At 44.0% G+C, this 27708-nt stretch overlaps 1 protein-coding gene across 2 annotated transcripts in view; it reads left to right on the plus strand.

Moving 5' to 3' along the window:
* Positions 1 to 27708, plus strand: part of LOC105700506 — an 85600-nt gene that overhangs the window by 51177 nt on the left and 6715 nt on the right. Inside the window, exon 4 of one of the 2 annotated variants that reach the window (XM_012426375.2) lies at positions 22602 to 22894. The exons of the other annotated variant lie outside the window; for it this stretch is intronic. Coding sequence (XP_012281798.1) covers positions 22602 to 22894 — 293 coding nt within the window. The remainder of the gene's footprint in view (positions 1 to 22601; positions 22895 to 27708) is intronic. 2 annotated transcript variants of the gene reach the window in all.

Below are 27708 nucleotides of genomic sequence, written 5' to 3' on the forward strand. Positions count from 1 at the left end.
TTATTTCGATATCTATTCAGCACTTAATGAAACGATCACCTCCGTTAAATTAATACACCCGATAGAATCTCGCGCCGATGTACATTTCTTAATATCAATTATCAAGTACCCCTCCACTTAGCCCGATTTATCCAAATTGCCACATTCCCCTCGCCACTATATATTTTTTTTTACCGTGGCAGCTTCAGTGCAAAATATGTGATAAGTGCCTCTCTGTACCCTATCGGACATGAATGCCTGCCCTATGAACATGTTGCGTAGACAGTGTACAATAGGTAGTCCCTAAAAAAAAAAAAAAATGTAAAGGAGAGACAGGAAAGGTGTCCACCTCCATGGGGTAAGATCGCATGTCCGGGGCGAAATGAAAACCTGTCTTTCGGCCGAGATGCGTTACTCGGGAGAAAATCCAAGGAGCTCCATCGGGGTATGAAACCTCTTTTGGAGGATTCAGAAATCCGCCGGGAAGAAGAAAGACCGGCGCAACCAGTGTCTCCGGTGCTCTCTCGCTTAGAGGCGTGCATAGAGATGGGGGGACGGGGGTACGTAGACGGGGGCTTGCGCGTACGTGACGACGTATGCTCAAGTGCGCTCGGCTGCCCTCCTACGTGCACCGAGCATGTAGGTGCATCCAGGGGTGGGTGCCATAGTCGGCCAACTGGGAAATGCGTCCGACTTTTGCGGGGTTGATGTACCTCGGCGGTCTCTCGCCGTTTCGTTTCTCGCCTCCCCGGCGTCGCTCACCTATACACCCCGCCGACCCCATGAATAAAGGATACAACCCCGGCCCGGGGAATTATATTTCCATAAATGTCCGCCCGGGACCCCGTACACCGCGATGCGTGGCCCCGCCGTAATGGTAAACAGGAGCTTAACGCGCTTAATAAATTACTTAACCCCGGACGAAGCACTCGGTCGGTCCAAAGTGCCGCCCCGGAAGAAGGGTTGCGCGCCACCCGGAAACGCGAAACCGGAAACGGGGGCATTTTTCCTCGTCTAGGGAAATCGGTGCGTTTTTCACCACCCCCCTCAGGGAATTTTACAGATTGTGGGAGACCTACGGGATCGGCGACCTCTTTGATGCGAGATATCGGGGGAAGGGAGGGTGGGTGGGCTTGAGGGATGAATTTCCTCCCGAATTTTGTCCCTCACTTTTGCGTGTCGTTCTGAAGTGGATCTAACTTCCTGGTAACTTTTTTAAGAATGGTAAGAAATTTATCAATACATGGTTCCTGTTAATCGGTTTAATTCGATGAACGTTCTACCTAGTTAAAGATGACTGTTTAATGTTCATTGGAACGAACGTCAACTTTCTAAAGATATTCCCTCGTAGATTTACCTTTACTTTTTTTTTGCCCCTGTTAGAGGGGATGAACGCAGGAATTTCAATTTTGTAGAAATTCAGAATTCATTTTAAATTTCATTAATGGACATTTTACGCTCTGATGTTTCAGTGTATGTAATGTTTCACGTCCTGTTCCTTTTTTTTTAATGTTATTAAAATTTTGCAACGTATGCGAGGCCGTGGTCGCAGAACGAGCGAATTATTAATTATTAGAAGTAATGTCGAAACTAGGATGTGTACGACAATCCCTCGTTTCATTGTCTTCCCCGGCATTGTCAGAATTCCCGGATCGACTGTACCCTCGAGCACGGAACATAACGAGATCAGGGTTATGGCTGTTAGATGAAATTCCTTACTTCCACGAAGTTTTTCCCGTACTCCGGCAGAGCGACCGACGATTCCGAGGGTCGACTCCCAGTAAATATCAGTTTGGCTTGACCAGCAGCTAAGAAGGGGATCGTTCCACTGGATTTACGGCCCCTTTCAACCACCGAACAACCCTGACGTAACATAAACATTAATGTTCACCACGCGATCCAGAAGCAGCCACTTGCAATCATGGGGTTATACTTCTGAAAAATCGACGGCAATTTTCTCGAGTGCCCTTTTCGGATATCCGCAGTCCCCGCTAAATCAGGATTCACCCTTGAGACAATGCATCGGTGCATTAACATAATGAAAATTAATTTACGCTATTTTTTAGAGTCATCCATTAGTACATAAGGGAGGCTTAATATCGCGCTTTATTTTTTTTCATTGGCTTCCAAATTGATTTTTTCTATGGGAGCTATTTTTACGGGAGGAGTGAAGGCTTCCCTCGAATTTCCTCGGAAATAAGTCGGCGGATTTCTGAAGAGGACGTAATATTAATGATCACCACGCGATCCAAAAGCAGCCATTTGCAATCATGGGGTTATCATCATATAAATCAGGATTTACCCTTGAGACAATGCATCGGTGCATTAACATAATGAAAATTAATTTACGCTATTTTTTAGTCATCCATTAGTACGTAAGGGAGGCTTAATATCGCGCTTTATTTTTTTTTTCATTGGCTTCCAAATTGATTTTTCTATGGGAGCTATTTTTTACGGGAGGAGTGAAGGCTTCCCTCGAATTTCCTCGGAAATAAGTCGGCGGATTTCTGAAGAGGGTCTCGAAAATAGCCGAAAACGTGGGCGTGACGTTACACCCCACGTGGGTCTCCGTTCCGGGACGCGAAGGGGTTGTTTTCCCTACCCTTTGACGTTTCGGCGAACGAATTTGGTGCCACCATCTGGTGAATGGCAAGGCCGAGGGGATGCCAAAGAATTACGTGGTCTTCCTTCCTTCCATTTCGATATTTCGCCGACAGATCGTCGAAGCGCTTCCCTCGACTAGCAATAAATCCCGGGAATTATTTTATGGAATATTCTAAATAGAAGCGGGATCGGGACGAGCAGCGCTAATTAGATTTCCAATTAAACCGCTCGATAATTACTAATTGCTAATGCAATTAATGCCGACCTCCCCGGGAGTTAAAAGAGACGGGTGGCCCTCTTTGTAGCGGCCGAGTAAAAGAGGTAACAAAATTTGATTGAATTTCGTTAATTACGTTATGTGTTATATTCCCCTTTTACCATAGACGCGAAGAATGGGAATGCAGGGAATGATGTGTCCTGCCTTACAAAATCTAGCTATTAATTTCTTTAAATATTTCTGCAACGACAAATGAGATCTCCCCTTGTCCGATATCCTTCCAGGAGCAACGGGATGAACTGGAATGCATGGAATGATGCATTCATCCTTACAAAGTGTCTCTTTTTTTTTATATAATATTACAATACTAAGCAAGATCGCCAGGCACTTTCCGATATCCTTCCAGGAGCAACGCGAAGAGCTAGGTCCCACTGAATTGTGTTCTGCCTAACAAAGTATAGTTTTTTTTTTATATATATTTTTGTAACACCAAATGAGATCTTCCCTTGTTTCCGATATCCTTCCAGGAGCACAGCCTTTGTCCTGGTCTCGTAAACCCGCTTTTACGACGGAATCGCGCCATATTACGCATCCGGTGGGAGGGGGCGCAACAGATCGGGGAAGATCGTAAGCTGAGGGGTGGTTTTTGATAAAAGAAAAAAAAATGAAAGTCGAAATAAAGGTATGAAACACCGTCAATAATCCGCTCCCACGTCGACAGTGAAGGAGGGCTCACGTCGGATATCGGACGAGGGCCACGCTCTCGTCGTTTGAAACAATCGCTCTCAAAATGATTCCTCGCTTGTCTACATTCCCATCCGGTAGCTTAATCCTCGTGTACATCCTCGAATCTACACGAGTACTTGTTCATTCTAAAACGGACATCGGCTGCGAATTATAAAAAAAAAAAATATGTGACCCTCGAGAACAATGGAAAGGAAAAGTTGCGCAACCTCCATGCGAGTGAATTCTGCTGAACTGAAATATATTTAGACAACGTTGGATTAATACGACAACGTGCGTAATTAAAATTCATTTAGAGGGTAATTCTAATTCCCCAAGGGAGGATAGCTATAGGGAGGGTTTATTTTCTCAGCTTTCTCAAGGAAAGTCCTGAACGAACTGGCTGCGGAAATTTTGCGATCTTGCAAAATTGGTATGTCTTTCCACGACTTTGGAATTTTTTTTTATTAGACAACGGGCGTAATTGAAATTTAGTTAGAAGGTAATTCTGTTTTTCCTCGGGGAGGAAAACCAGTGAGGTTTTTTATTTCCTCGGGTTCATTGATGTGGCTGCAGAAATATACCCTGGTATCGTAGACTAGCCTGTCGAGTTGGCAGCAGTAAAAGGTAAAGAACTGCTACATTTTATGTAGAACCATAAGTGAAATGTGCATCTATAAGTAAACTCCTGTTACATATGTAACGAACCAGGGTTGCCAGGGTATCCTCCGGGGAAGCGTTGGATTTACACGTCGGTAAAACCTGCCTTCTCCGAATATTCCTCGAGGTGCATCTTCACCTCGCCACGGAGAATCTTTTTGCGCACATTGACATAGATCTTTATGTGATCGTTCTGCGATCATATGCCAGATACTTAGTCAAGTCCTCTATATGCATTACGCATGAATAAAAGAAAATGACCAACATGTCAAATCATACCAATCACATATCCTCGATACATTAGATACCTGGTGTACATCTAGTGCAACACACACTTCGCGTTACTTATAAAAAAAAAAAACCTATTAAAATAAATTTCCCATACATATATTTGTAATTCATTTCTGTCATGTTTAATACGTTCCGTGCCACGCCGTGTACCAGTCGAGGTTAACGTGTGTTATCGGCGGTACACGTGGCACGAAACGTGTTAAGGAGGGACTTTCGGACCTCCGCTCCATTGATAAAAAGTGGCATTATATGGATTATGCATAATTCCGGTAGGGATAAAATTCATCTCTGCGGCGATAAACCTCACCGTTAAACAATAGAACTAATGCAACGCGCAGACTCGCAACAAGTGAAATCCCATAGACTTTTACGGGGTAGGTCAACGTTCCTCGTATAAAAGTGGACACGCCGGTACAGACACACGGACTCGCAGGCAAAGGGCCGTGAAATATTTTATGCCCTGATTTTATGGGGAAGCTCGGGGATATTTTTTGTTTTTACGACTAGGCGTGTTCGGCAATGAAGAAGCGAGCTGGCATTCATCAAAACGAAACGCCTCCATACGCGCGGCAGCGCGTTTAATTCTGTATCGGCGAGGCCGATATCAGCATTCGGTACTTCGAACGGTTAAGCTCTAAAATCCCACCTCGCTCGACATCAAACGTGTCATTGGCTATTTACATTTCTCCATAACCGAGGAAAAAAGCCTCGGCGATAAATATCACCAAGGTAGAAAATTAAAAACCGATAAGGGGCCCCTTGGCTTTGCCCGCGAAACGCCGATCTGCCACCCTTCTCGAAGTCAATCCACTTGTCAAAGCGATTTTCAACCGGGAGGGTGTCAACTTTTTTTATGCCCAGGTTTACGAGGGAGCCTACAGAGTTCCTTTGCCACATAAAATATATTTCCACGGGAGCGATGGAGCGATAAATAAAATAGCCCGAAAAAGAAACAACGCGGTCGTGTCGATGGGGATGTCGTGAAACGCGTTTAACATGCGATTGCTGAAATTGTCCTCGATGTCGCGTGATACGGATTTCATATTTACGCCCCTGCCAAGGCTAACGGGAGATAATATTGACAGACTAATTATTTCGCCCTGTTTCGAGGTATCATAATCGATTTAATAAGCATAACGTGACGTGAAATTCCGGAAAATCGAGAAGCGATCCCTTTTCCACGAAGTCATGCCCCCTCTCTCATAACCTACGTGGAAGCTTAATTAAACAATCCATGCCCTATTTCACTAAAAAAAATTGTATTTTGTTAACTACACGTTTTAATAACAACGCACCATATCCCACGTATTGAAAAAAAATGCGCGTTCAAATTATTCAATACTGGGCAAACTGGCAGACATATTAAAAAATTAGTAAGACCACATTTTACCCCTTTTCATCCTCTTAAGGGTTGAATATCGAAAAATCCGGCCTTAGTGAGAACCTATGTTACAAAATGAACATACCCTCCAAATTTCATATTTCTAGGCTTAACAGTTTGGGCTGGACGATAATGAATCAGTCAGGAATTTCTTTTTTATATATATACATTAATTTTAACGTCTCCTGAAAATACCCGATTAAAGTCCTATCTAATTTGCATTTACTCATATTTATCTTTCTTCCAATTTTTTTTTTCTTTTCTTCCTCGTTTATTAATACCGATATGGAGGAGATTTCAGAGCCATACTTGAATCCTGCGACAGCGATCGCGCGATCCTCCGAAACGAGATACCTCTATAGAATCGCGTTTAATTCGGTATCGACGGGGCCGGCAACGGTGTCGCGTGCTGGGAACTTTAAACTCGTATTTCCCGTATATTCCCGTATTCCCGAATTCCCGTGGTCCGGCCTGGGAAATGTATCAAATTTCTCGCCGCACCGCGGCCCCAAGGGAACGGCCAATCGAAGCTCCGCGTCGGAAGAGGGACTCGTCTACGCACAGCTCCAGCTCTCTCGTTGTCCCCTTTGTCGCATTGTGTCGTCCCGGAATGAACATGTCCCCGTGAAAAAGTATCGCGAATGAGGAAATATGGCTCATGAGGCCCGTGTACCCCCAATTCGGCCGTTTAACCGAGAACCAACGAGTCGGCACACACTCGCACCTGACGCGTTTATCGCGCGATGTGTTGAATGTCCCGCGAATTTTCCGCCCGGCGGAAATATGGGAAAATTAATTTAATTCGAGGTCCTGGGACATCGCTCTAGACGTAGGATCAATTGATCTGCCCATTAGGGAATAATAAATGTTTATATGAAAAGCCGAACGTGCAAACGCTCCCGAAAGCTTGATCCTTAATTTTGTCGTTTACGCTACCTGAAGTTCATATTCGGGACGGTTATTTTAAATGTATTGTATGAAATCTGATGTCGAGTTGTTTGGGACGTCCTATCCATGAATACGACGGGAAAGTTCGTTTCTTGGATGGGACATTAAGAACAATCTGACACTTTCTAAAATGTTAAACGACCTAGGGTAACTCATTAACTAGTATTATCAGGATGTTTATATCAGAGGATAAATGATAGGGACTAAAATTGGAACCTACTAATTTAGAATAAGCGAATCTCGGTTTAATAACCAGACCCTTACCCAGCGGTTGAATTCCGCGCCATGAATTAAAAACATCCCTCCCTGGTTGATATTTTCCAAAATTAAGGCATTCGTTTCCGCGTGCCGAATCCTCCGAAGAGGGAACTATGCACGCAGGGGCATGTAGACCGGAAACGAGTCGGGAATTTCTTCTGGCAAGTCAGCCGCGGCGTACATCCTTCGCAATTTCGCGAAACAAAGTGGAATGACAAAGAGGAAGGGTTGCAGAGGGGCGAGACCAGCGAGGGTTCTGAACTCGCGGGACCGAGCTAGATGGCCCTCCTCTCTTTTATATCCGAGGAATTATTTCATGCAAATGGCCGGGCCTTCAAACACGACTGTAATTAGACAGTGCGTCCGCGCTCCTTCCAAAATGGCGGCGTTCCGTCCGGCCGACCCCTCGGGGCCGTAAACGAGTCGAGGGTTTTCGCGTGTACATATCCTCGGTGTGCGTCGCGACGCCTTCGTAAATTCATGGTTTACACGCGCTACGCGCTCGTAAGGGACAAATGTCGCTGTCTTTACGGCTTTATTCCCAGCTTCCGCGTGCGGACGACTCGCCGAAGAGGATCCCGCCTGTGCGGGTGATTTCGATGCTGATTCCGTTTTCGGAACGACCGCCGTACAGCTGGCTCCTTATTGGCCACGTACCTCGAGATGGCGACTTGTACTTCGTCGGGGTAGCTCGATTCTATTGGATATGGACTTGCAGATACCATTCGGTCGGCAGTCTGCGTGTTCTATGAACAAGGTAAAAAAGGCAACTGTAAAGTTTAAAGCACACAACGCGTGGTAAAAATGGAATTTAATGCAGCAAAATGTCCATTTCTGAGTGTCTTACGCCACCCTACTCATCTTTGTGCCAGTATTGCATTAATTTGTATAATTAGCGTTTACGTACGTTGCCGTTGGTGTGTTGTTGCTTTGAATAATTTTAAGTAATTGTGTATCAAAATTACCGAAGCATAGGGGGAATGGGTAATTGAGGATAATCAATGATATCTAATGATTCTCTTTTAGACTTAGAGATGAATAATTGTATATAGTACCATAGTACTGTTGTACCACTTGTATGGTATAGTACGGTTGTGATGATAGTTTCATAGAATTTAATATCTCGGTGGGATTAAATCTCCATAATTAGACTAGAACTTGCGCCTGAGTGGTATGCAGCGAAAGTACTCCAGGGTACGCCGTGAAAAGAGGAATACGAGTACCTGATCGTTATGTACATTTTAAAGATTGATTTACTCTTACGTATTAATAAAAACGGCCTGGGCTACCTTAACTGCGGAAAAGTATGCGCATGCTTGAGCAGTTATGCAGAATGTATTATATTCGTATTAATTATGCATTAACGGATGCACCGCTTGGGCATGACTCCGAGCGACATAACCGGGATCTTTAGAAAACGTGATGAAATTACGATACACCGTCCTTACACTCTAAGATATGAAAAAATACTTCTTACGAAACCTATTGGCAATGCCATAAGTAACAATTTTTATTCGAGGCTATTCTCGATGTAACGCACCGCCAAGGAGAAAAATCGAATTTATCAACGTAACCGGCACCTTTAAAAAAGTGACGACATTACGATACACTGTCCTTATACTCCAAGATATCAAAAAATACTTCGTATGAAATCTATTGGCAATGTCATAAGTAACAATTTTCGTTGGAAGCTATTCTCGATGCAACGCACCGCCAAGGAGAAAAATCGAATTTCCCGGGGCGAAGCGCAGACTCGGTGAAAAATAGTCCGAGAAATACTATTACCGCGGCCAGCCGAGAGATTCGAAAGCTCAGCAGTCCTCGCAGACTTTCCCGAGGAAAACTTTCGCCCTTGTTTCCCACATCGGAGGAAAACCCGGCACGTCCGTGCTTCCGAAACGGGCTTTAGCAGTCGTTATTGCCGCGATCGGGCGGCGAAAGCGGCTCGTCGTTAAAAGGGTACCGGATAACGCTCTTCTAGGGGGGAATCACGGGGCGAGAGAGACCGAGAAACTAGGTTCCACCCCCCGCGAAGACGGAAAAACTGTCGGCCTCCCTCCCTGAGGGGTGTCGGAAAGTCAAACGAGATCTCGAGCCGAGGTGCGACTTCCTTTCGCGGGGCGTCAGCGTTTTCCGGGCCCCGCGATTCGGCGTTTTCCCCGCGGCTCGATATTGCGAGGCGTATTGGAAAATACACGCCCGGGTCTACATACACGTATAAAAGATGTACCTCCCCGCGCGCACGTCTCTTACGAGGTATATTTCAATAAAATATCGGCAGACAGACGAGGACACCCGCCGCGGCAATAACACGCGCACCCCCTGAAACAGAGAGATAAAAGATGGGAGGCGATGGAGTTACCGCGATATATATGTATTCGGAATATTAATACTTTGAGGTACTTCGGAGTTCCTGGTTACTAGGGACGCTATTTCTGCAGTGTATCTCGTGGGGCATCCGCGAGATGGCGCGACGGGGTGATTCCTATTCTCATCCGTGGATTTTAATACTCGAAACCACGTGGAAATCAGCTGGAAATTGCAAAAAGAAATCCCTGGAAAACATTGTTGCAATTTCATGGCCGACTGTCACTTGCATCGCCTTGTTATTTATCGTACGAAATCAAAGGTAATCTGACTTCCAAGTGAACAGTCCCTCGAATCTGAAAACTGCTCTTCCGCGACGGAGATGGGCGGTGTATTTTGCCCTTTTCATTCCTACTTTCTCATTTTTTTTTTTTTTTTAATATATCGTTTTGGGTGTTTAGTGGCACTTTTGTTGTCAGAAATTTCTAGAGGGTAAGACTTGGTCAGACCATGGAATGACGAATGGCATCTCGCGCCTCGTCGATGGCTAAGCCAAAGACCGCGGGAAGAGAGGGCGAAAGAGAGAGCGAGGAAAGGGTCGAAACGACGCGGCGGTTCCACTCCATAAACCGAACTTATGGCAAGGGAGGACCCGTCGCTTTGTGCCGCGAATATTTATGAACTCCCGCGACCCGATCGGTTTGCGTTATCCCGGAAATGTGTGGATGCGAACCCCATTGTGCGCCGGATCGAGCGCGGTCGCATTGTGCGCCAAGCCGAGCGGGGCGCCCTGATTGGTCCGCTCGAGCGCGAGATTAGTCGCGCGAACCAACGGCGCGCGCTGATTGGTGGACGCGTTTGAACCCTGGGCCCATTGTCGGAAGACGCTACCGGATGGTCTAGACGCTCCGCGACCCTCGAGGAAGACTCTTCAAGGTGGATGGCACTTGATTAGGAGCGGGGAGATAAACTATTTGGAGACCGCTTGACCATTGTGGGTGAAAATTTTTATTTCTCCGAGCAAATCCGAAAAGTATCCGAAATTTTAATCCCTCGAAGAACTACAAATGGCTGAATTGAGCCTTGCCAATTTCTTTTCCATGTACAGTCAAGAAGTTTTGGGGTATTTTAAGGCCACGTGAAAGGGTCCGAATTGGGTAGACCGAATCGTTTCAAACTTTATAACGTGAATGTAGAAGCTGTAAGAAAGGTTCTACTTGTTCTTAAACTTCACGTCAATCATAATTGTATAGTTTTCCAGAGTGGAGAAATTGACGGCAAAGTTCTTCTTCGGGGCGAGCTTTGATCTCTGAAAAAGCCGTCCTCCGCAGCGACAAACACCTTACAAATGGCGCGGCGCCTTCGGGCCGATTAATGTAAATTTCATGCATACAATCCGTCCCAGGGTAAAAAGGATTCCGTAAGTCTCGAAAACTCGGCGTCGTTAATGTCGCGACCGTCTAATTTCAGCCGGAAGGGAGTTCCCCGGAGTTCGAAATTGGAATTTCTGACTTGGCGCTTTGCACGAGCCAAGGGCGAGAATCGCATAAGGGAGTTCGCGGTTTCGTCGGATCGACCAAAGTTTACCTTCCACCTGGAAAGTCTGCTATTAATGAGGCTTTATAAAAATTCCGAGGACTATGGGGGAACGTTTTTACCCCCCCGTAATGTTAATAATGGACTCGTGCCCTCCCGAGGGGAGGTCTCTGCACATGCGTGCTCGTTGCCCTTTACATTGATTAACTCGGTATTAAAATTGAAAAAGAAACGGCTAATTATCGCCCTTATAATGGATATCTGGGCTCAAAGTACGCGTATAAACCGACGCCGTACACGCGGTCACGATAATGTAATAAAGATGGCATAGTTTAGATAGGAAACGCAATAAGGCATAGAGCACGATTTAGACCTTGGAACTCGTGTTGTTTATCCGCACTGCCTTGTTTCGGTGAAAATAATGCTCGGTCCTTTATTTCTGGAAGGGCTATTTAACCTACACGAAATGTTCCGGCTCTTGCTTGGAAATGATAAATCGAACGTAATCTTGATATCAAATGGAAGTAAATTTTTCGCTTTTACCGTTGAAATTAATTCTTAATATCTATGTGAAAAAGAATTGATTAAACCTCAGTATCGCGATAGCGGGATTTCTTATCAACTATCTTTGTCATTAAGGGGACGTGAAAGTGTAAGATTTATAACGCGATTATAGAGGCTATAAGGAAGGTCCTGACACCCATGAAATGTCGTTTTTTTTATAAATATCTATATACTATTTTTAAGAAGTTGAAACTTCATGGGTGTCAGGATCTTCCTTGTAGTCTCCATGTTCACAGTGTGAAGTTTCAAACGACTCGGCACACCCAGTTCAGAGAAAAGTCTCATAAACGAGACCTCTTTCGCATTACCTTAATGTTTACTTTCAGAATTTTCTAAATTAGGGGGAATATCTTTTTACGGTGCTTTCAAGAATTATGGTAAAACCCTAAAGATATTTCTTTTTCATTTTCATCCGTAGTTTCAGGTTTCGGGAGAGGACGAGGAACTGTGGGGAAAGAGGAGGAAGGAAGTAGGACATTTCCTCGTGACGTTGACTTCTTCGGGAAGTACTTTCCTTTTCTTCCGTTCTACCCTGAACTTTAGTTCCATTCGGTGAACCTTGAAGTTGGCTGGACGAACCGAGCTTGGAAGGACACGCCGTTCAAGTAGGTTATCGTCTAAGGGAAGCGACGCTGTCGAAGAAGACGCAGTATCTTTTTACGAGGGCTCATTTTCCTAATCACTTCCGCGAACGACAAGCCGGAATACGAAAAAAGGGTGACGGGTAAAAAAGGGCGAAATGTTTACCCTTGCCACGAGGGGGAGAGTCACGCACATCCCGAACCTAAAACCGGCGAATCCGTCCTCCTCCTCTTCGTCCTCCCTCCACCTGGATTCCAGTCCTTCTGTCCTTTGTTTTGCGACCTCTTGAATATTCATCGCAAACCTGGCGATTTCTTATTCCATGATGGATAGGACATGGAATGGAGAACGAACCGAAGGAGACCTACTTTTCTCTTCTACCTCGCACGAATGGACGGACCTAGGAAGCCTCTCTTATCATATTCATCCAAATTTCTTATCCCTTGCGCCGATAATTTCCAACGGTGGCATTTCATTTCAAAAGAAAAAGTGCTCCTGATGTTCATTAAATTTCATGGGTGTCAAGACTGTTCTTAGACCCTTCATATTCTTGTGGTAAATTATTCAAACGATTTAATACACACAGTTCAGAGAAAACCCCACTCACCTTAAGGAAAAGCCTTTCCCAAAATTTCAATTTTCTAGGTCCAGCGGTTTAAGCTGAGCATTGATTATCTCTAGGACAGGGAGTCAGCTAGGAATTTAAACGAAGATTAAATTCCTAGTCTCAATTAATTTATAAAATATCAATAGGTCGACAAAGGGTAACCGACCCGAAAATGTCGATCATGGTAATGGGTTCCTTCCCGACCTACCGCATTCTTCTTGGTGCACTTTTCCCCGACCTAGGTCAATTCCCGCCGATATCTGCTCCCGGATTCGTCGGTGCCTGATCGTTCCGTAAAAGGCAGCAATTTTGAAAAATGGGGATTCACGCACGCTCACCCTTCTAGGAGCTGCACGCGAGAACAAGGTGGAGGGTAAGGGTTGATCGAGACTCGAGTGCCCGTAAGTGCGGCAATCTTGCGGGGGTAATTTTGTGCAAATAGTAATATCGTGCAGACCGACTGGCTGCAGCTGCACCTGCGGGGGCAGGTGAGTTCGGGGCTGTCGGCTCGCGTGCCAAACTATCATTTTCATTACTACCGTCCGCGGCACAAGCAGATAAAACCAATTATAACCTATTCCCGATATGAAGCCAAACGCTGTCAGGGAACGGTCCCTCTCCCGACCGGTCCGATTTAACTTGCAAAGCAGACATTTTCGCTCGTAAATATCTGGAACGACGCGGGCTGGACGATCGGTCGTTAGGTGGCTCGCAAAAATAATTTTCGAGGCGCATAATTTATGGCCGCTTCACCGACACCGACACCGGGGGACGGAAAGTGCAACTACGGCGAAAAAGCAAATCGCTTTACTGCGACATGCCGCGGGGGGAGAAGTCTCGGATTTGGTTACCGCGCGTTTCCTTTATTTTCTATCTTTTTTAGATTTTTTTTATCGAGGGACTCCGGGGGGTCTCGAAATTCCGCTCCTATGTCTAGGATATGAACATGTATGAAAATGTGATAACATTGGCATCATGACAATTTCGAGACCCTGACAGTCCGTGATATGACTGCATAGTACAACTTCATGTTTAGTCAATTTATATGAACGACTGTATTTATCGGTACGTGTATATAATTAGGGTACACTTAGATCCAATTGAATAGTTTTCAGACCTACACTGATTGCAATGCAATTTTACTGCAATTTATTGTATAATAACCAATGATTGGCCATGTAAATTTACATGGGCATTTTTATCAGGGTAGTGGAGTAGTCTTTTTTTTCTCAGCTCGTATCGACGAGAAATCAGATATAAATATATTAATGATAAATATCATATCGGGAGTGACACTTATCCCCTTAGGACTGGAAAATCGTATAAAATGTCTGATTGTAGTCCTCGCCGGAAACGGCAAATCCACGTAACGTTTTTCTCCGAGGTGAAGTCTCATTTAAAGTGAAGTTCCTTTCGTGGCACTCGGCAGTACGGAACTTCCCTTTTCCTGAGAACGTCGCGTGGTGGTTAAAAAACCTAATTATTCCCGCGCCGACGAAAAAAGGTGAATAAATTCGTCCGGTCTTTCCCCCCGAGTCCTTCGTCTCCGATTTTTCATGCGCGCGGATTGGGAGGCCCGAAGAGTACAAGAAATCCTCACGTGTATTCCGCAAACATGGGGCCGTAAAAAAAAGGAAAAGGATAAATAAAAAGACCCGACCGGTTGTCGCACTTGGCGCAGTCACGGACGAGCTAAACGTTTCCCAGAAAGATTATGTCGTGTACTCTGGAATTAAGTAATAGCATGTCGCGGTGTATCGCTCGTACGTGTACACACTCTTGCGCGGTTCGTGTGCATTGTCCCATTGCAAAGAAAGTTTACCGCGGCACGTAGAGCACTGCAGTTGCGAATTGCACCTGCACTAACCACCCACGTAGTTCCTAGGGTGAAACTTACCTGCTTGCTCTACATAAACGTACCAATGTCTTTTGACACAGTTTCTCGTCCTCCCTCCATATTCCCCCTGAAAGCGTGTTTTGGTAACAGGAAAGAAATTACGGTGTAAATGTATCTCATTATTACTCTCGACAGGAAGAGAACCATGTAATTAAGACTAAACCTTTGTTAGGGAATTATTACAATTAATGGTTCGATTTAAAATTATTCCAGTCGTCGGCGAGTTTGCGTCGCGTTGGGGTGGGATTACATTCGGGATATTTTTCCGTATCGGTTTTTACATTTTTCTCGTTTTCTCGTCAGTGGTTAGTCTTTTCTTTCTCGCGTTATTCTGCCTTCCTCGTATCGATTGGGGCTTTGAATAAATAATATCGTAACTACTCCCTCCGATTCTGAAACCTCTCTTGACGGTCGAGTCATACCGACATTCTCGGCCAATTCTCGTTGCTCGTGGTTAGGTCATTTCCGTAGGGCAAAAAGAAGGGAGAAGGCAAATTGTGGCTCTTATGTATTTGAATATTGACTTAGGGTCGTACTGGGGCATTATCTGGCACGAATGTGCGGGAATATGACGATTTCCAATACCTCTGAATCGGGAACCTCGGTAGAGTTTCACGTCAAATAGTAATACCAACATACGTACGAACTTTCGTATACATGCAATGACATTTATACGCAAACGATATTTAGGCTCATCCTCATACGTCACTTTTGACGTTAAAAACTTTTTCCAGCTGTTTAAAAACTGGAGATACAAGACGAGCTACAAGACGAGCTAGGATTCATTAAACTAGAATTTTTCATAATTAAATCCAAACACAAGGGATTAAAGTCGTTTAGAATCACCCAAACGCATTCACCCAAATTCCCTACATTTTATCATATCACGTTTCAAAAAAACAGGTCCCTCGCCCGATGAACCCGGCTTTTTAACCCTTTTAGTGCCGGAGGCCGATATATCGGCCCTCGCTGCACTGGCGAAAAGTGCCAGAGCCGATATATCGGCCCGCACCTTGTAATTTTATTTACGTAATTTTCAATGAATATAGAAAAATTAGCGTCACTGTTTTATTCCCTATTTTGTCCTTAATACGCCGCTTTTTGAATTATGTAAATATTGCTTTTCGTTTGGTTCTTATGAGCCTTTTTCCAAATCCCAGTAAAATCGTAAAACTCGGCCGGTTATCTTCGCATAAGCACCTCTTTTTCCCCCGGCACTAAAAGGGTTGAACCTTCATCCGTCGTTACGCGGATTTTCATTTCTCCCTTTTCGCCTTTCTAAGGCGCCGAGTTTTCCTGCAAATGCATTTTCGCTCCGGGAGGGCAAGTTTGACTTGTTAGCAAAGTAAGAGTCGCGGGACGTCGACGTAAGATTTGTCAAGAGTTGGCGACGCGAGGGACGACATGCCGGAACTCCCGGGTGCCTATCTCGCGGGTATCGGATGACACGCCATGTCGTGCCGCGAACTTTTTAGACGCGAACACTTCGACACGAAACCCACCGGCGCCGGCTAATGCCTCCTAGATTTCCGGGAACGAAGGGAGCACGACCTCGCCACCTCGCGATGCCGTTGACCGGAAACGATCCATCGGAATCTCGACCCCCCGCGACGACCACGGCCGCCGGAAATGGCGGAACCGGAAGCGAGCCTCGAGATGGGCTTACGATACCCGCGGCCAGGTGGCTGCTCCTGAATTTCCTGATCGGAATGTTCTGCAAATATTCGCGTATTGAAAAAGTAGAAGAAATGGGGGGGGGGGAAGGAGATGATATGGGGTTGATAAGGGATTGCGGGTCGATAAGAACGGCAGCCAAGGGGGCTGTGCAGAGGTGTCTGAAGATACTATTCCGATGGGTACTAGATTTCTATTACGTGGAGTGGCTAAAAGTTGTAAGTTCATGCTTAGGAACTTTCGATAGACTTTTACTCGGAGTGAAAATCTAAATCAGACAAGGAAAAGACAATATGGTCTCATTAGTTTGTGGAGAAGTTCCTTTCTCTTGCAGGGAGTTTTCATTGAACGTAATTGTATGATTAAGTTACACCCCCCGAGTGTGGTGATATGCGATTTATAGTCCCGAAGAATATAATTATTCATTGATACTCGGTCCGTTTCGTTGGAAAAAAAATTAATTTTTGTAATGCTTACTTCATACGAAAATTTATTGAACACGATAAAAACCCTGAATTGACAAGAATGGATTTAAGACCGTACAGATTTTGACTTAATGAAAAGATTCAATGAAATTAATTCCATGATATTTATTGATGTGAAAAGGGTTATCTTTGTAGTGTTCTCTTATCTTTTAAGTTTTAAAAGTCGAATATCTCATGTTAATAATTAAGATTTGCCAAGTTAAGAGCATGGAAACGTTTCGCGCGATCGAAACGTTGGAGAAATTTGTGGATAGTAAATTTGTATGCCGTTGAATTTTTGTATCTTGAGTACTTACCTTTATGGGGAATCAATACTATCCAGTCAGAATGATGGGGTCTGTCAATCGTGAATATGCATTCGAAATTCCGATAGGATAGCATCAATCTGCATAAGAATTTAATCCCTTAATCCATAAAGAGGCCGGTGCATCTACGGAGCCTCTCGAATACCTCCTAAGCTCTCATAAACTGTTATAATTATTTAATCATCGCGCGTTTCAACTTCATCCCATTAAAAAAGAATACTCTCCCGGGCAAATAAATCAATCCTCCCGACAGCGAGCGGTGCTGCAATTCATTACAACCGAATTACATTTATTCGCGCCAAGAGGATTCCGCGGGTGGGAATAAATTTAATCCCATTGAAATAAACGGCATTTATTAAGCCGGCTATTAAAATGAACACTGATTTATTTTGACCCAAAGGATGTCCGTGAAATAGGAGAGAAACGGCGCGTCGTTAAATGTAAATCTAATTAAAAGGGCCAAGGAGGATCATGAACTTGTTACCGAAATTGCATCGGCTGTCAAGCCTCGAGTGAAAAATTAAAACCAACATCGTCACGTTCGTAGAATTTAGGTGTTAACGAAGACAGCTGCTCCTCATAATCAAGCAGCTCGATCAACTCAGCTCGGTAATCAAATATTTTCTCAATGCAAACTAGGTCATTCCTAGGCAGGATTAATTACGAAAAGAGGAATCGCATTTGTTGGCGCAGCTAACACCGTTTATGGGATGTGATGTTGGAATGAAATCTCAGTCTATCGATTCTGGCTGAACAAATTTGCGCCCTCTGACTTTCGGATTAAACGTCGGTAAATGCACTCAAAAACCGAGCACTGTGCTTAAGCCGAATTGATGCCGCCGATATGGGGAAATTTTATATAGTTGAAGGGTGAATTTTCCTACTAAATTGTCTCTGTCAAAACCTCCCCTGCCATATGTCGACGGAATCCCCTCTTTCTGCCAATGCAGTGCGTGCTAATCGACATTCATAAAGCATATTCCTCGCCATATGTCACTAGACATAACGCGAGTTATAGATACGGAGAAGATATAATATCGCAAAATGATAGCGTCCTCTAATGAGAGAAACTCACGAGAAAGTATCCCTCGCAGAAGATTAATCGAATGAATAAAAAACAATCGAGTTAATCAAAGTTTATAGTCAAAGTGGTATGTAGAGAATTTAGAAGATAAACCTATACAAATTTAATACCGATCATTCGAAGAGCTAAGGGAAAGTTGTGCAGAATTAAAATGATAATTGAAAATCCGTGAAAATTTAGTATGGACTATTGTTAAAGGAATGGAAGAAAATTATCGTGGAATTAAGGCGATTAGATGTAGAAGGTAAATTTGTACTAATTTCGTACTGACAATTATTAAGTATAAGATTTTCGGAATAGACTTAATGGGATTAAACGCTAAATTAATACTTGCTGGGGGGAACGGCTCGAGGTATCGATTATCGGACGGGGGAGGAAGAAAAGGAAACACGCGTGTACATAAACGTCATCCACCTTGAGTAATCCACTTGTCTCTTAGACAAGACTCGACTGACCAATCGCATTTCAGGTTGAGTCGACTCGGGTCGAACTGTATACACGGCTAAACTTTCATTAGCCTGGCAGAGCTTCAGCCGAGCTTTCCTCCGATAGTGGTGTAGTCCCCTTTCCGGAAAGTCGCAGCGACAAGTCAATCGTAGTGTCACTTAAAATTAGTCTTTGACATCCGGCGTCATTTGCCCGGAATAGAGCCTAGAGGGAGGAGAATTTCAATTATTCCGGAAACACGCGATTTAAGGGCTTAGCTCGTTCTTTGCTCGCCTTTTACTCAATCCGTACCCTGAGAAAATAGATTCGTTGAACCGAAGAAATATTTCTTCGAACAGTACCAAAAAAGATATTTGTTAAATTCCAAGAATAATGATTTGGCTTAAATAAATTGTCACAATTTTGAATAATATTTCCATCTAATTTATTCCAGTTTATTTAGGTGAAATAATTTTATTGTTTTTTTTTTTGCAATTGTGTATGATTCAGGCAGCAATATATATTTGTTTCGGTGACATGTTTCTCAGGGTACTTTGTTGTATTATTGTTGGGGTATTATCGAGAACCAATCGATCGGTAATAGGAGAGCTTGAGGATTCCGCGAAGGTAATAGTCGTACCGACAAAGGAAGAATTCCACTTCGGAAATCTAATTCGATTCTCTGTTCCTCTCTTATGGGAATTACGCATGAATATCCATAGCAACTTTCCTGCCTGATTTATTCCTTGCCCTCAGGGCTATTGAAAGAGGCGTTCCTAATCCTTCCTAAGGGACGCAGGGAAGCGACGGCCCATACCAAACTTTATTCATTGATATCGCACGTCGTTATTAGCATGCATATCCACCCGAGTAATAACGGAGGAATATCAAATATTCATATCCTACGTACAAAATTCCGATTATTATACCCACTGTTACATACTTTTATAATCGTCTTCTCATATTACCCTGACAACGTGCGACATTAATTCACAAACTCACCCTGAATAAATTTGTATTACCCTTATTCTTCATTTTACAACAAATTCCTTAAAATCCCGAAAAAAATCCTAATACCTCTGTAAATTAAATCCGGTACTTTTTCCATTTCCTTTTATAGATGTATCCTATGGAGTCGTACCTTCATAAAAATTCTGCAACGAGACCCCTAAAATCTCGAAAATTCCAAAAGACCTGTATAATAAATTGCGTATCAGTTTTTAATATTTCATTTTGACAAAGTGATATCTCGAATTATAGTTTAACACGTTGAGTGCGGCGTCGGTCCCTGGGGACCGACAGTGAACTTTCCGTCTGGGCGGCGTCGGTCCCTTGGGACTGACACGGCATCAAGAATCCTATATATAAAAAATTGTGCCGCCCAAACGGAAAGCTCAGCAAAATCGGTTCCGCGCTCAACGTGTTAAGTGCCGAGAATTCATCCACGAAAGCCCTTTGGCATAAAGTTCCCCGCAAAAGTGCCCAGTCAGAGTGACCGCGTCGCAGAAAACTGTCCCGCGTGGAAGCTGTCATTATCAGCTGATCGGTCGGCGTCACCCCCTAATTGGCCCTGAGTCATTACGGCGTCGTTTAACAAGAACGTTGTCAGCGACACGATAACCATCGTTCACGGTATGACAAGAGCAGAGTGATTTCCTCTCGATGGCCGGCAACGTCGGGGCGGAATTCACGCATCGGGGTGCAAGACGCGTAATCGACCCACGCGAGCTCGGGGCGTCTCTATCGAGGAGAAACGTTACGAGGTGGCGGCGGCGGGGCGGTCTCTTTCGAGGAAAATCGAGATGAAAATTCGAGGGTCGAGGCCTCCGAGTGTACGGACGAAATGGAACTCTCACCCCTCGGGTCCCGCCGTCTCCCCCGGGGGTTGGTTAGCGGCCTGCCCCGCCGCGAGCTAACGCGCCCCTGCGAGGCTGCACCCCGATCGACCGTTCGCCAGCTGGCAACCTTCGGGGAAAGTGAAAAGTGAAAACTGGCCCGTTTTCGACGTCACTGGCCCTGACGTCGGTTCCGACGAGGACAGGAAACCTACTCCATACTTTTGATTTTAGACACAGAGTTAGGTGTACCTGACATCAGGCGTAAAGATACACTGACATTGCGAAAAGAAAATTCACTTAATCAAAGAGATATTTTCTTAATTGAAAGAATGCACGAAAGCATTAATTCGAGTTCTCATCTAAACTCAGATAAATTATCATAATTCCTGAGAATTATTGCAAGCGATATATTTCAGTTTATTCGAGTCGAATAGTTTAATCCTTTTGCAAAAAAAGAAAAACGTGAATATTGTTGTAAAGTTTTATTGAAATTCATACATTATGTTTCGTGGTATTTCGGGTAGAATTTTGGAGAATCCGAGGGTCGGGGTCTCCGAGTATACGTCTGAAATGGAACTCTCACCCTCGTTGATCCCAGTGTTCCCCCGGGGGTTGGTTAGCGGTCTTCCTGGTGCAAGCCGAGCAAAGGCTGCATCGATCGTTCACCAGCTGGGAACCTTTGGAAAAAGTGAAAACTGGCCCGGTATTCCGGTGTCGACCCTCGCTAGCCCTGATGTGGATACTGAAGAGGAGCTGCTCTGTGTTTACAGCGGAGTTTTGGCTGAAGCAACAAGCGAGGGCGATGCAAATCTGGCTCGTGCCTTTGATTTTGGACACCGCTTCTACCAACGTTTACATGACCTACGTGCTATTAGAGAACATATTAACGCGTTTGAAAGACAGAGGAAACCTTCCCAGTATTTATTAATATTCACCGATGGAACGAAAGTGTAGTAAAAAAAATTATTCACAGTTCACTGGCTACTTTAGATATTAACTGATTGCCGAGGGAAACGTTTTATCTCAAGGATACCCGTAGAATCGACCGGACTGATTGCAAATTGAATAACTCGAATCTAGGTAATTAAATCCTTTTCCTATATTACGAGCTTAACTAATGTTAAATCGGATTGACAAGAGCTACCTAGATTAGCTATCTAAAGAACCTCATTTGCAATTTACAACGCACCGAACTGATTCTATATTAATTTCGTTAATTTTAGGGCTCTACTCTTTATTCAATTCCCAGTTACAGTTTTTAATATGACAGTTTAAAATCTTTAAGTATTTACACCTCGCTACTAAAAGTGCACGTTTTACAGATGTTATACAATTACGGAAATATTAATGTTTCGAAAATTTAGGGAATTATAGTTACTCGCCATGTTTCTGTCATCGGAGGTGTGTAAAAAATGTTGCTCTTGGATGAAAGAAAAATTGTTTCGGGCATGATAGGGCATGCAGGTCACGTAAGATATTTTTTCTTTTTTTTCTTTGGAGTCTCCGTTGATTGCAATAATTTCCCGTATTTTTTATGTCCCTCTGTCTCGCCATATGGCGCTGTCAGGAGTCGATTTTCTCATTTGTCCCGATATAATAAATTCGCACTAACCCACAAGACACCTCGACCACACGAGCCACTGACTTCGCACAGAGCAATATTACCTGGCATGTCTCCACGTTCTCCTGCAATCTGGAAATATCGACACATCTGTCAAATAAGAATCCCGACATCTGGCGCGATGCCTCTATCTTCTCGAGTTACATGTACCTCGGGTTATAAGCTCAAGATGGAAGTGTATTTAATAACTCGCACTCTCGACAATTCCTGCAAACGCCGACATTTTCGGCAGAAAAGCCGATACAGGAGCCCAGGGAATGCATTAGAGCGTTCGAAAATATTTTTCGAAGTAATCTTGTCGTTTTTATAGGTAAACTTCGGTTATGAGGCGTGTAGAAATGTAATAAATTTACATCGATTTTTATCAGTGATGGAAGTGCCGATAAATGAAATTAACACTCCTTCGTAATTGTTTCTAGAGTCGAGGTAAACCTGTTCAATTTTATTTCTCGTGAAAGAGAATTTACTTTGCAATCCTTGTTTGCTAATTATATGGGGTTTCTATCTTTTTTGTTAACGGAAGGAAAAAAAAATGGAGGGTATTCAAGCATCTCATTTTAGGGGTGACACTTTTATCAAGAAAATTGCCCTCTTCGAGCTTCGGATATTTCTAGGCACTCCGGAAAATTGTCGGGGAAAAAGGTCGAATTCACCGAAGAATCGCAGCCAGCCATTGAATGCCCCATCGAATTTTAATATTCCGCCGAGGAAGGGAGGGAGCAACCCGCAACTCCGGAAAATGACTACACGGGGAAGTCCTTCCCTCGAATCGGATTCCATCAATGACTACTCGAAGAAGCCCTTCGCATTCGATCAGCATCCCATTCAATTCTGGACATTCCATTCACAAAAACGATGCGATGGGTCGACCCGATTGGGAAAACGAGGGTGTACCGTAAATGGAATGGTACGTTAAATAGCTTTAGTTACAATTTAGACCGCTTTCCCTTTCTTATGCTTATGCCCAAGAAAGGACTTATTCCTCCTCTTTAGATTCCTTATCCTTCGAGTCTCTTAATCTTCTTTTTCGAGGGGACGTTCCAAATACTCTTTCTCTCATTTCCTAGACTTGTACTTGGGGAACATAATTTGGTATAAACAAAGAGCCCTGTTTGTTCAGTTAAAATCCCATTTGCGATTAAGCTACTCCAGGGGTGACGCTTCCGTTGGATCAGCCTCGCTTATTCCTCGATATTCCACTCGCAATACCGAGTGACGGGATCGGCCAGAAGCCACTGTAAATCCGGCAGGACGGCAAATGAGTTTAATTTTAGTTGTATTTCAATGAAAAGGGCAATTCTCCGGCGGCCGTGCATCCATCATGGAGAATAACGCGCAGCCGGTGGGATTAGCATGGATATGACTGAATTATACAGACCATGTGCCAGACTGTCGGTGTACCATACGCCAGTCGTGTAAACCTCCGGAGAGCCGTCATTCGAGGCCGACTCTCTACCGATGTTTAATGCAATACTTTCCGAACTGCTGGCCGATTCTTCCATCGACAGACGCGAGTTCGAACTTTATATTCCATTCATTACCCTCCTGACAGGTCTGTCAGCCATCGCTCGAATCCGTCTCACCTCTTTAGATGTCGTCTACTTAGAAGTTGAACGTTTCATTGCACATTTTAATACCAATAATTATTAACATTTTCTTCATAGTTGGAACTTTATATTCCATTTATTATGACACGTCTGACAGCCATCGCTCGAATCCGTCTCACCTCTTTAGATGTCTACTTATAAGTTGAACATTTCGTCTCACGTTTTATTACCAATAATTATTAACATTTTCTTCATAGTTGGAACTTTATAATTAGTCATTTTTCCATTTTACGTTATTCCACACGAAACATCCGTTAAAAGGTGTGCGAAGATGTGTATAAATTCCCCTCGATTTCTATCGGTGTATAAGTAATCCTTGTCTCGGTACTCTTTTTAACTATTCCAGGAGAATTGCAAGGATTAAGAATAAGGTCCAGGGGGAAGGAAGAGCTCCCACCGTGAGAAAGCTTCCGGAAGAGGGCGGGAGGAAAAAAGGATTAACGAGTCCTGGAGGCCCGGTCGGGGGACCTCGAGGTTGGCAGCCACTTGGAGGAGCTTCCCCGTTTCCGGAGGAGTTGGGCTAGGTCAAGAGGATCCGGAGGTGGCCGTAGGTGGGACCGCGAGGTTTATACCTTATCGTAAAGCAAGTTTAGACGGGACGGCTCGAAGCCGGCCGGCTCTGTATTTCCCCGGAGCTCGGGGCGCAAAGTCCGTATAGGAAATCAAGTTAAATTTGTTGAGCCGATAAGGACGCGGCTGGCGGGACGGCTCCGGAGGGAGAGCGGAACGGGAGGAACTACTGGAACGGGAAGAACGGGAGGAACGCCCGGAACGGGACGCGATAACGGCCGGCACGACCGAGGACGAGCTGTCTTTATGCGATTTCGCCTACGTACAGGCTGCAACATTAAACCTTCTGCATTTCCATGCCCCGGAGATCCCCCCAAGGAATCGCTTTAACGTGGACCGCGATAATGAAATTTACACTGATTGCCGCTCCTGAAAAAGGACCTCCACCTGGGAACTCTACTCCCCCGGTGACCCGATTCTTCGGGGCCGACAGGACTTACGGAGTAACCTGATTTTATCCAGGATAACGCGATTAGGATAATTCTCTACCGTATTTTATTTCGAATTTTCAGGTGATTAGGTGGATAATTCCGGGCGCTGTTAAATATCCACTGTCAGGGTGGACGATAGTGGATATTTCACAGCGCCTTCTAATTTCCACGTGTAATTTCGGTGGTCTTCATTTTTATCCTTTGATCGTTTAATTATTTACCCTACTAAGTTTTCCGTTCGGTATCAGGACGTCCAATATACAGGTAAAGGTTTGACCATTTTTTTTTTTATTCCACTTTGGTCTAATTCAAATTTATTCAACGCATTGTACCAGAAGATCATTATTACCTTGGTTTTATTAAGAGCTATATACATTTCGAAATTTGGGATGCAAAAGCATATTTAAATAGCGAGCTTGTAATTCAAATATCTCGTTGGTTGAGCGATCGGAATTTCCGCTGTATTCCTTTATGCAAATTTTTCAATAGTCAGGATACGTTAAATCCCCTCCATTTTGAGGAATCAGTTAATGCGTTGCGGATTATCTGTGCATGTGCACGCGCAAAGGATCCACCGCGTTCATTAGCTTCTTTTTCCCCCCCCAAATGTTTTGTTGATAATACTGCGCTTTTGCGCGTTTCGACCGTGAATAAAATTGATAATTTTCAAATCGACTCGATGCCTCTCGGTCGTCCGCGGTGCGGCTTTTAATTAACAATTTAGAGCCGTCAAAGCGGCACTTGGCATCGCGCTCAGTGGTACGCATTAGCGGTGGATAGATTTAATTTTCAATCGAAGTGGGCCATCGGTCATCCGTTATTTATTGGCGCTCTCGCATAACCGAATATCAAAATCATAAGCCGTGGTGACATATGACGTTGCGGAAAACTTCGAAAAAATCGAACATTTCCCGAGGTCCGCGCGTCGGGCGTTTAATCAATTCAATAATACCAACCACGTTTAGATAACGCGACCATTGTGTAACAACGCATATTATGGGGAATAAATTGCGGTTAAATCGAAAATAAGCAGGTGATAATGCCAAATTGTATGAAATTACAAACAGTGAATTACGGGGAACGGAAATTTCAGACATTCGATATTTTCCGTTAAATCGAAATTTAATTATTAGGTGTTAATTATAGTGCGCTTAAATGTTTGGAGTATGTGCAAAACGCTTTGACGTTTCTACGGATTAATCAAAATTGTCCTCGGTTGAAATGATGTCACGTGGAAGTGGACGTCATTTGGTCCTTTCGAAATGAAAATATTCGCCCTCTAATTCCTCGTAGCGGGCGGACTCGCCGAATACGCGATCTTTGTTTTAGGCGTGTACAATTTGGCCCGGGTGCCCTAATTTCCCGAGGTACATTCAAGTGGGGCATTTTTTAGATTTAATTAAAAAGTGCGGTAGGGGACCACGCGGCTCCGTTGAAACCCTGCCAAATTTTATTCCTCCGCGTTTCCGGTCCGCAGCGTGCCCAGAACGTGCAGAGTGACCCCCGATCCAATTTTCTTTTTTCGTTCTCTCTTTTTCTAAGGCGGACGAATTACCAAAAATTACCATACTTGCGGCAAAGTAAAATCCACTCGCCTAGAAAATGGCCCTTAAATGATACGGGGCGTCGGGCTGCCGTCTGAAATTTATTAAAGCAGTTGCTAATTTGTAAAATGAATTTTAACCGAGGTGAATTCAAAAGAGAACGAAAATATATAGGAAATATTTACTTTCAGGGTTGTTTTAGGTGATGCCTTATGGGGAATTTCAGATAATAGAAGCTCTCACATCTCTCAAAATGGCGGACTTCTGGAAATATTTTATTTCTTATACCGTGATTCCTGCAAATTCATTACTCTTTGCAACTTAATTCGTCATATCTTTGGGACGGAAATTGCGGTCAAGAAGTTTCTGTGCCTATTCTTAGATAACCTTTTCTAGTTTCGAGACTCACCTTCGATATTTCTTTCAAACTTACCATTATCCTGGAATCATGAACGCCATGAAAGAGGAAATCAGAAAATTCCAGCCTCCGCACTGCATTCCATTTTGGAACGCATAACCATTTTCATCTTGACTTCTCCATAAAACTTCAAATAAAACCGCAAGGAAGCATTTCCTCCACATTTCCCTCCTCTTTCAACCCAGCTTTGATTAAAACGCACTTTGCAACCTACTAATCCCCTTAATTGGCACGCGCCATTAAGCCGCCGTAGAAAATTCGTTAAGCGGAAATCGATTTCCTCTCGGAGCGAGTGAAGCTGAAAAAAAATATCCGGGGACAATTAGCACCAGGTCGGACTTGGACCGAAATAGCTGGACGGAAACGAGATCTTCTCCCCGAGAACGTGGAATTCGACCGCGGCGACCTAATTTTCCGCGGCACATTTAAATGAAGTATTTGTTAGGTTTAATTAAAAACGCGCGGCGGAGCGGAGCACGCGGTCCATTGAAACGCTGCCAAATTTTATTCCTCCGCGTTTCCGGTCGGAAACGTGTCCGGGACATGTAGTTGATCCGTGTTCGGCTCTTTTTCCAATTTTTTTCCCCCTTTTTTTTTCAGCCCCACGACGACTCGTACAGCCATCGCCAAGTGGTGCGAATCGCTGTTCCCCCGGAATGCCGATATCCGTACGAATAATCCCGAGGGACGTATCCGTCGCTAAAGACTCGGGTCAAATCCCTGGAATAAGCGCGGGAAATGTTTCCCGAAATATCGGGGAATATCCATGAAAATGCCGATCCCGATACTCGAGGGTCCTCTTGGTTCATCCCCTGGGAAAGTGGACATCGACGGATCGGACTTATTGTTTCCCATTTTGTCGCGACTGAAAACGTAACAGGCAAATACGAGATTGTAGCTAATTATTCCGTGGAATTTTCAACACCCCTTGCAATCATTATTACCCTCAATTTACTAATTGTAATTGTAAAAAGTGCACGGCGGAATTTTTGTCAAATTATCAATTCAGGTTTCCAAGCGAAACTTCTTATGGCACTTGTGATAATACTCGTGAATTTGTATGTTAAACAAAAAATTCAAAGGTTTTCTTCATTTTCTTTTTATAGTTCACTACTATTTACATTCGTTTTGTGATACAGTATTAACTCGAT

Source organism: Orussus abietinus, unplaced genomic scaffold (assembly GCF_000612105.2).
Source record: "Orussus abietinus isolate OABI.00-Male unplaced genomic scaffold, Oabi_2.0 scaffold2, whole genome shotgun sequence".
Taxonomy (NCBI): Eukaryota; Metazoa; Arthropoda; class Insecta; order Hymenoptera; family Orussidae; genus Orussus; species Orussus abietinus.